Consider the following 10,000-nt stretch of genomic DNA (forward strand, 5'->3'; position numbering starts at 1 on the left):
CGATGAGCGCATGAACAGTTACGATTATGAGAACTGTATTGTGTAATGTTATATAACGATCGAACCGTTTTTTTCTTTTCCTTTTTTTTATTATATATGTATATTTATACGTATAAATAAATAAATATATATATATATATATATATTTATACATATATATGTACACATCGTCTTCTCCCTTTATTTGTTATTTTATTTCTAACAAAACGATTTCCAAAGATAATTATTTTCATTTTATATATATTACATTATTATTATCTATATTTCACAATTATTATAAAACTTAGGTTTAACTCGTAATTATTATATTTCTTTTTTTTCTTATATCATCTTTTTCTTCCTACATTTATCTTTGTCTCTTTGCAAAACAACTTTCAAGTAAAATTACATTTTTCTTCGTATTATGAATATACATATATACATACATACATATATATATATACACACACACACACACACACACAAACGTATCCGCATTAAACATTTTCATAAAGTTTAGATTAACATGAAATTACTTGTCTGAACGTAAGATCTCAAGATCGTCTACGTACAAGAGATTTCATGAGTAATCTCACTAATTATACGTGTAAGAGTGATAAACAAGAAAGAAAGAAAGGAAGAAAGAAAGAAGAAAAGAAAAAAGAAGGAAAGGGAAACAAAATACGTGGTAGAAAGCTGAGGCCTTGCTTTTGCGTGTGACCACGAGGGATTTCTTTATTTCCTCTTTTAGAGACCCTGGAGAGCAACAGAGAGCGAGAGAAAAAGAAAGAGAAAAAGAGAGAAAGAAAGAGAGGAGAGAGAGAGAGAGAGAGAGAGAGAGAGAAATCGTCGTAAAGATGTTGGCAAGGTATAGAGCCAAAACACCATAGCTTGAGTTCCCACAGGCGCCACGGGGGCCTCCCCCTATTTTCTTAATCTCGGCTATTCGTAAATAAAACGAAAACTGCGTGACGTAGAGTAGAAGTAGTAGTAATACTAGTAGTAGTAGTAGTTGTTGTTGTTGTTGTTGTCGTTATAGTAGTGTTAGTGAGGAACTGCTTGTCGTGAATTACCATCATCCAACATTCTTCTTATTCCTCCTCCTCTTCTTCTTCTTCTTTTTCTTCTTCTTCTTCTTCTTCTTCTTCTTCTTCTACGTTCGTTCCGTAAAGTACCGAGAAGAATTTTACCCCCGTCGATGATTCGGTGAGATCGACTTTGCTAGTGGGACCAGATGTCAACCCTGACCTCAAGCGCCTTTTCTTAATCCCCTTTTCTCTCTCTCTCTCTCTCTCTCTCTCTCTCTGTCTCTCTTGCTCTGTTATTTTCTCTCTTATTTTCTGTCTGTCTCTGATCCAGAATCGTCTCACGGTTTAAAATCGTGAGACCACCACCGCGAGACTTCGCCATCTTTTATTCGCTTTAACCTGTTAACTGCAAAGATTTTTGCGATTTTTTCATTACAGATGTATGAAATTTATTTATTTAAATAACGAATAAAATAATACGAATTGAGAAAGGATATAATTTGGATAAATTAGTTAATCGTGAAACGATCGTAGAACGATCGACGCGTGCCTTTTCTGTTTCTTTTTTCTTTTTTTTTTTTTTTAAATAGCTGTGAGAAACAAACGTATACTCATTTATTTATTTATTTATTTATTTATTTAATTATTTTCCTTTTTTATCAAGAAAATAAAATCTTCTCGAATTAATCATCTTTCCAAATTATACAAACACACGCACACGCATGCCTATGTAAAAATATATACAATTTTGTATTCCACTTATTTGTATTCCTTTCGATGTACCTTTTCACGAACGGATGCGTGTACGCCGTAGATAAAATATCTTTCGTTTAATATCTATATTAATAATAATAGCAAAGCACCGTGTACTCGTTTCGAGGATAATATAAATACAGTAGCTAGAAATAATTAAGAGCAAATATGGTCGGTTATTATTCAAGACGGGACGTATGTATCTAGAAGAAAAGAAAAGAAACTTGGCTCGGCGTGGAAACATGATACTCAGCGTGGCGCATTATCCGATTGGTCGTGTTTGATCGGTCATGCGCACTACCTCCTGCGTCTTTGTAACGGCACGATCGAGTCTCATTAAGTCAACGAGCATCTTATTAATTAGAATTTGCTCCTTTTAACGTAACCCCGAAGTAACATTTTTAATTTTGTCTACCGGATATGCGTACATACATACATACGTATGTACATACGTATGTACATACGTAGGTACATACATATATATGTATGCATTTAACTTACACAATAAACGTTAACGTAACGTGCATTTCTCTAATTGCATTTTTTTTTCTTTTTCCTTCGTTTTTTTATTTTTCCATAGTATACCCCGCATCTACCACCCCTCACCCCCATCGACACTATCACACACAAGTACACAAAATCCGTATTATTAAACTCCTCCTCATACGTATTCATCCGATAAATCCAAAGCTTTGCCAAGCGAAAAGAACAACGTGGAAGGGAAGAGTTCACTCTCTCTCTTTTTTTTCTTTTTGTTTTTCTCTTCTTTTCCTTCTTTTTCTTTTTTCTTTTTTTTTTTCAAATCGATTAGTACGAGATCGGATTAGCACTGGGACGTTATTATATATTGCATTAAATCTATTTGAAGCTTATATTCCTCTTAGAAGATAAAAAAATCTTGTTGAAATATCCAACCCCGAACGAGAGAGAGAGAGAGAGAGAGAGAGAGAGAGAGAGAGAGAGAGAGAAAGAGAGAGAGATAGTAATCGGACGATAGACAATTGCTTTGAAATGTATATTTAAAAATATAAGAGTAGACGACAGATACTGGATGTTCTTTCTTCTCGTAAGAATTTCATTAACGTTAACGTTAAAAATGAAAATTCTTCAACGGCAACAAATTCTCTGCTCGCGATCGTCGGAAAAGAAAATCTGAAACAAAATTCCTTGTTTAGAGACGCGTACATAAACACGAATTAACGATAATATCCAACAAAATTGTGTATGTCGTACATCATGTAAAAATAAAAAAAAAAGGGTTTTATCTACGAATACAAAAAAGAATATATTATAAAAACGAAAACAAAAATAAGTCCACTCGTAATATAAAAGTTGATGGAAAACGAAGATTCAAAAAATAGGAATAGTACAGGAAACTTTATTTTCGATGGACTGACGTTATCGAGCAAGAGAGGTTCGCTCCTCCCTCTTAGCCCTCCACCCTTTCCAGTCCTTCTACTCTCTTACTTTCTACGATATCTAACGGTGTGGTTTTGACGAGTAGAGCGAGTAGGGTTTGTTGGAACGAGCTGGTTCTCTTCGAGAATTGTGCTTCTCGTCTCCCCCTGTACCCCTCTCCCTATCTAAAAGCAACTTCGACAACCGTAAGTCCGAAGAATCTCTCTCGTTCGAAGTTTCCATACTCTCTCTCTCTCTCTCTCTCTCTCTCTCTCTCTCTCTCTCTCTCTCTATCTAACTATCTTTCTCTATCTCTCCATCTCCCTTTAGAAAGGTTCACAGATTCTCGTGCGAAGGCTCGAGCTGCTACGGCTAAGTCGAAGCTAGCTTTCGAGTAGCCTTCCTAACTTAATTGGTCTTGACCACTTGACCGGACTAATTAGTCGCTCGATCGGATTCACCGATGAAATTTGGCTCCCATCATCGTCATCTCTCTCTCTCTCTCTCTCTCTCTCTCTCTCTCTCTCTCTCTCTCTCTCTTTCACTCTATCCATCTATCTATCTTTTACTTACTAACTCAGATCCTTTCTCCGTCTTAGAGCCACTTAACTTCGGCTCTGAACCAGCACCATCGCCATCACACCACTAGTCCTCCTACCCCCGACAAACATCCTTTGTTCTCGCGTGAAACTATTATACCTAGGTAAGAAACCAACTACTTACGTTAAATCTAATTTATCCCAACCCCAACGAGTCTTAATAAAAATATCTCAGAGATATATCAGAATAATCAGAGATTCTTTGTATCACCAAACACTTATAAATCGATCCAACGAAAATGAAGAATGAAAGATTGATAATCGCGATTGTTTATGGAGATCCTATTTTTACGAGAACTACGAAAAAGAAAGAATAACACTTTACGATCTTACGAGTTTTCAAGGAGGAACGAAACAAAAAGTTTCGAGTTGGGAACAAGAAGATTTAGGAGATATAGATAGGTGGATAGAGAAAGAGAGAAAGAGAGAGAGAGAAAGAGAGAGAGAGAAAGAGAGAGAGAGAGAGATAACAAAGGAGATATGAGGAGGAGATGTGGGAGGAGGTGTAGGAGGAGGAAGAAGTGTTTTCGGCTGGTACGAACGTGGCCATGGAGAATTTTGGGAGAATTCTCCATGGCGAGATTGAGGGCGGGTAGGAGAGATAGGGGAGAAAGATAGGGGGCAGGGGAGGGACAGGGGGATTGGTTGCGTCGAAGTGAACTTATGAAACGACCAACCCCCGCCATAGCCAAGCGCGATATTAAATTTCTGGAATTTTGTGGTTAGGCGCGTCTACGTGCCTGCCGACGGGTCCCTGCCAATACGCGTACCTCTGTGCTTACGACAACGTACCAAAGCAACGAGGAATCCTATCGCGAATCTTCCTCTTTCTCTCTCTCTCTCTCTCTCTCTCTCTCTCTCTCTCTCTCTCTCTCTCTCTCTCTATCTCTCTTTCTCTTGTCTTTACAACTTTACAACTTTTCTTATTTCATGAAGAAATAGATATTAAAGATACCAACTTTTATCTTTGACTATCACCGTCAAAGAGATTGTTTATGAGGATTTATCAAAAGATCAAGGGTGTAAAAATGATGCGGATAGAAAAACAATGTTCTGGTTCGTTAACTCGTCGGATTAAGTTTTATTGATTTCGTTTTGTTTGTATTCTTTTCTTTTATCGCTCGTCAATTAAGCTAATGTTAATTTTAAGATAAATTAGTTTACAAGGAAATATACAATGATGGTTGAGATTCGATAGGAGATTATCCTGTCTCATTTAAAATCCTTTCACTGAACGGTCAAGAGATACCTGTTTTCTGGTATTTGATAATTCGACGTATAAGCGGCATACGACGAGGATAATGGCGACGAAGGAAGAGGGAGGACAGCCGATGGAGTATCGTACTGATATTGTACCTGTGCTGCGACCGGTTCGATCTCGAGTTTTGCCGGCTCGATCTTAATCTTTTCCGGTTGTGGAGTTTCCACCGGTGCAACCGGTGACGCCAAAGCTATTTGCAAACCTGCCGGAACGATCTGAAGTTTTTGAAGTGGCGCGTAAGCATAGATCGGTCCACGAAGTGGTTCTACGTTTTCGGCGCGGATCTTAGCGAAATATTTCATGGCTTCGACGTCCTGACGGCTGACGTAACGTACACGTTGAAGGCGACCGTCGGGAAGTGCTACGTAATATTCCCCAGTTTGCTGTGGCTGATTTTGATCCAGGTCATCCTCTTCGAGCTCGTTCACCGAATTAACGGGTTCGGACTACGAAAAAGATAACGACAAATTTTTATCTTTTTTACACACGTGTATGGATTATACCAAACGATGGAGATGATTTATTCGTCTGTTCGTTTGTTTGTTCGTTCAATATTTTTTGGAGAACCTCGAGAAGAAAATTCAGGAAATTCGTAATGGTCAATGGGATACGATTCGATTGTTTGTTTGTTTTTTTTTTTTTTTTGTTTCTTTTCTTTCGAATTTGTTAAGAAATAGACGTATTAAAATAATACAATGGCTCGTCGTTTCGGTCGACCTCGGCTACTGAAATCACGGTTGAATGCATTACGGATTGTGTCACAGAGCGCCTTCGAATTTGGTACGGGCACGCGTGCTTGAGACGCGATCGAAAGTAAACGACGCCTTGAATACTAATCTCGTTAGAGGAATTCTGAAGGAGGAAAAACACGAGTGAGGTCGGGATAGCAAAGAAGAAGAAGAAGAAGGTATCGTGAAGAAGCGTCGAGGACGATTTAAATTCTACGGAAACGTTTGGCTACCGTAGGCTCGTGCCAACTCACGATCGTTCTCACGATCGTTTTCTTTTTCCGAAACGGAACGATAAATCTAACCGCATTGCATAAATCCGACCGTATCGATCGGAGAAACGAAGTCCAGAAACGAAAAGATAGTATTGTCTATTCCGATGAGAAAACAAAATAATAATAATAATAAAGAAAAAAGAAAAAAGAAAAAGCAATTATAAGATGATCGATCATTTTACCTCGGAATCGGAAATGCTGGAAACCGTAGTAGCATCGTCTAATTCCGTGCTGTTTGGCGTATCGAGAGTAGTGACTTCCTGAGGAGGTCCATATTCTTGCTGAGGTGTACCGTATTGTCTTTGAGGTTCGTTAGGAGATCCATATTGTTGTTGAGGTTTAGCAGGAGCTCCGTATTGTTGCTCTGGTGTAGCAGGAGGACCATATTTTTGCTGTGGCGTAGCCGGTGCACCGTATTTTCGTTGAGGCTCGTTAGGAGCACCATATTGTTGTTGAGGAGTAGTCGGTGCACCGTATTGTTGTTGAGGATTTTGTACTTGTCTTTGTGGCAGATTGAACGCTGGACCAGCCGGTTTCCAACCGGAGGGAGCGTAAGGAGCGGCCGCAGCTTCTTCCTGTTGTCTTGCAAAATAATATTGTCTTTGTTGCTGACGATAAAACGGTGGTTCCGCTAGGACAGCGGTTGCGAGCAGGATAATACCGGCGAATACCTATTTAAACAAAAATATTCGTTAATAGATTAATGCATAGAGATAGAGAATAATTAGATAATCCAATCGAGATAGAGTTGATCTACCTTCATTGTTGTTCTCGTAGTTAGAGCTGGTTGTGATCTCGAGCTGACTGATTTCCGATAGGTACCGTCGCCCGATTATATACACGGTGTTTCGTGCGCGTTCTGCATATTTAAAAGGACTTCATGACTAGCGGCGATATGTTTGTCGACCGACGAGTGACATTGGCCTCCTAAATGACCGATGAATCCTCGATCATTGTTGGCTCATCATCCGGTCACATTTTACCTTCGTTTCTTTTCTCGTCGTCAAACATTTCGGCGATTTTACTCGGTCTACGTACAAAAGAAATATCATTTATTTCGATGTCGTTGCTGTTTTAATTTAGTTTAATTCTTTTTTTTCCTTCTTCTTCTTCTTCTTCGTCTTCGTCTTCTGCTCCGTTAAAAGAAAGATCTCGTGTTCCTTTTTTCTTCTTTTACTTTTTTTTATGGCATAACGAATCATGGTTTCAACAAATTCGTGCTCTCAGAATTTGTACATATTTAACGTTAAACATTTATCACCGATACCATGCGAGGCTCCTTCTCATAAAAAATTAAAATATCCAATTTGAAATTTTTCCTCGATACGTAGAATATGTTAATATTTATTTCGTCGTAATCCTTTTAACTTACATATCTGCATTCACGATTCTAAAATAAAATAATTGTCATCGTCATTTCTATTAATATTATCTAACGTAGCAATCCGTCATTGGTGTTGCCAACGACCATGGCCGATAATCTCCCGACGGGTCTCGTCTTTTTCACGTACCAAAAGCGATCGGAGGCGCCTATTATGCAGTCATTACGTCGCTTTAATTTTAACGTGCTCTTACACGCGCACACACGAACATACACTTATAAACGTACGCTATGCTCTCTCCTCGTCGATTCCATGCACGCTTCGTCCAGACGTTTCCAGGCGCGTGACGATGACTCTTGCTAATAAATTCACCGTTGAACTCAATCTGACCAGCATCCGAGAGAAAAACAGAGAGACAGATAGATAGATAGATAGATAGAGAGAGAGAGAGAGAGAGAGAGAGAAATAGATAAAGTAAATAAATAAAATAAAAACCGAGTTGATGATATCAGGGACGATCGTGCTTCATAATTCTTTGAAACGACAATCTTACCACCAATGTTATATATTATAATATTATGTTTACGTATTACAAATACGATCGTGTTCAAAGCTAACGAGATACGTTTAGGAGTGTATATACATATAAGAAATCTTAACAAAAATTTCTACAAAATTTGAATCCATCGTAACCAACACCTACAATAGAAAATGAAACAGAAATCAAATAGAATTTAAAAAAATAAAAATAAATAGATTATACATCAATAGATCATAAAATTAATAAATCATATTAAAATGCATAATTTATCAAAATTAATGTATTATATATCATACCATTAACAAATTATAAATCAAGCAGAAACAAAGATATCTATCTCTTAATACTCCGAAGTGCGAACTTACGATCCGCTTACGAGCGACTACGCATAAAAAAAAAAAAACGAAAAGATGCGGAAAGAAAAAGAAAACAGAAAAGAGAAACGACAAAACGAGGAAACAACAGGAGGGAAAAAAAGAGAAGAAAATGAAGAAATTTGAAAGAAAATATAAAGATCCAAGTACGAACGATTTAGCGGGAAATCGGTGAAAATCTCGACACGTTGCCCACCGACTTCTGGAACGCGTCGATGTCGAAGCTTTCACGACGGATACGAAGAAGAGAGAGAGAGAGAGAAAGAGAGGTAGAGAGAACGAGAGAGAGAGAGAACGAGAGAGAGAGAGAAAGAGAGAGAGAGATGGTACGGGGGTAGAGTCGGAAAAGTACGAGGGGAGGGGGTCGAACTACGAGGAGGGGTGGCCCGGGCAAAGCAAATTATTCACACTCAAACGACTCCATTTCAATATCGGGCCGAGGCCCAGGGACAAAAGAAGGGCGAGATGCCTGTCTCCCTTCTGCTCTCGCTTTGCGCCGTATTGCCGTAGAGGCCGGCGCGAGCGATGCCTCTGTCTGCAGCCTGCAGGCTTAACTCTGTCCCCCTCTCTTCATCCCTCTTCCCTTACCCCTCTGTTTCACCCTCTCTCCCTACTTCTTTCTCTGTCTTTCTTTCGTTCTCTCTTTCTCTCTCTTTCTCTCTTTTTCTTTCTCTCTGTGTGTCTCTGTCACACTCTCTGTCTCTCTGTCTCTGTCTCTGTCTCTGTCTCTGTCTCTGTCTCTGTCTCTGTCTGTCTTTCTTCCTTCCTAGTCTTTCCATCTTTCTTCTTTCCTCCCTATATCTCTTTCTCTCTCCTTCTTCAACATCATTCCCGTCTCTCTCCAACATCCCCCGTACCCTTCCTCTGGACCCTCCACCCAACCCCCTTCTTGACATATTCAACGAGCAACGGGAACCACCAAGAGTGTTGCGAAAAATGTCCGAGTCACCACGCGTCATCATCCTGAATCTCTCATGATTATATATGTATGTATGTATGTATGTATGTATGTATGTATGTATGTATGTATGTATTATCTATCAGTCTATTCGATATTATTTAGATATAGGAATATATTCAAAATTTATGGAATAATTAATCCGAGATAATTGATACTGTCATATATATGTATGTATTTTATGCAAATTGGTACGTACTTTGGAACAGGAAGTTAATCGTAAAAATTAAGGATTCTGATAGAATTTATATTCTGATAGAAACAAAATTTTCTTTTTCCTTGCTGCGGAAGATTTTCGTAGAAAGTTGTGACTATTGTACGAAGATGACATCGACTTTTTGAGCCTGATAATTCAATATATATATATATATATATATATATATATATATATATACATACATACATACATACATACATACATATATATAATATAATATATACATATAATATAATACATAAGTATATATACATATAACATATACATATACATATAACACACATAGAAAATAAACGTACATACATGTATGTATCATATATGTTACACACACATACACACATGTGTGTATGTATATAGAACGTATTCGTTTAAACGCGGGAGGGACGTTTGTGCGGATTCTCAGCTTACAAGAACCCCATACCTAAGCAACGTCTGCGAGTAAACTGGATTAATCGTCTATGAAGGGAGACCGTATCCCTGCCGCATTCGTTTGCAATCAGATCCCTACGGGAAATTCGAAACAATGAGCTTATACACAGTCCAGCCCTTTTCTTTCTCCCTTTTAAT

General features: G+C 38.2%; 2 protein-coding genes across 6 annotated transcripts in view; one reads left to right on the forward strand and one right to left on the reverse strand.

Annotated features, from left to right (window-relative positions):
- The window catches only part of LOC122631676 (paired box protein Pax-6-like), a 90,226-nt gene that overhangs the window by 64,700 nt on the left and 15,526 nt on the right, over nt 1-10,000 (forward strand). The window lies entirely within an intron of this gene.
- On the reverse strand, nt 4,815-7,053 carry LOC122631705 (muscle M-line assembly protein unc-89-like). Its single transcript, XM_043817711.1, has 3 exons — nt 6,779-7,053; nt 6,204-6,692; nt 4,815-5,464 (listed from the first exon to the last, which is right to left on the reverse strand). The coding sequence occupies exons 1-3, from the start codon at nt 6,782-6,784 to the stop codon at nt 4,985-4,987; spliced, it is 975 nt and encodes a 324-aa protein (XP_043673646.1). The 5' UTR covers nt 6,785-7,053; the 3' UTR covers nt 4,815-4,984.

Source organism: Vespula pensylvanica, chromosome 1 (genome assembly GCF_014466175.1).
Source record: "Vespula pensylvanica isolate Volc-1 chromosome 1, ASM1446617v1, whole genome shotgun sequence".
In the NCBI taxonomy this organism is placed as follows: Eukaryota; Metazoa; Arthropoda; class Insecta; order Hymenoptera; family Vespidae; genus Vespula; species Vespula pensylvanica.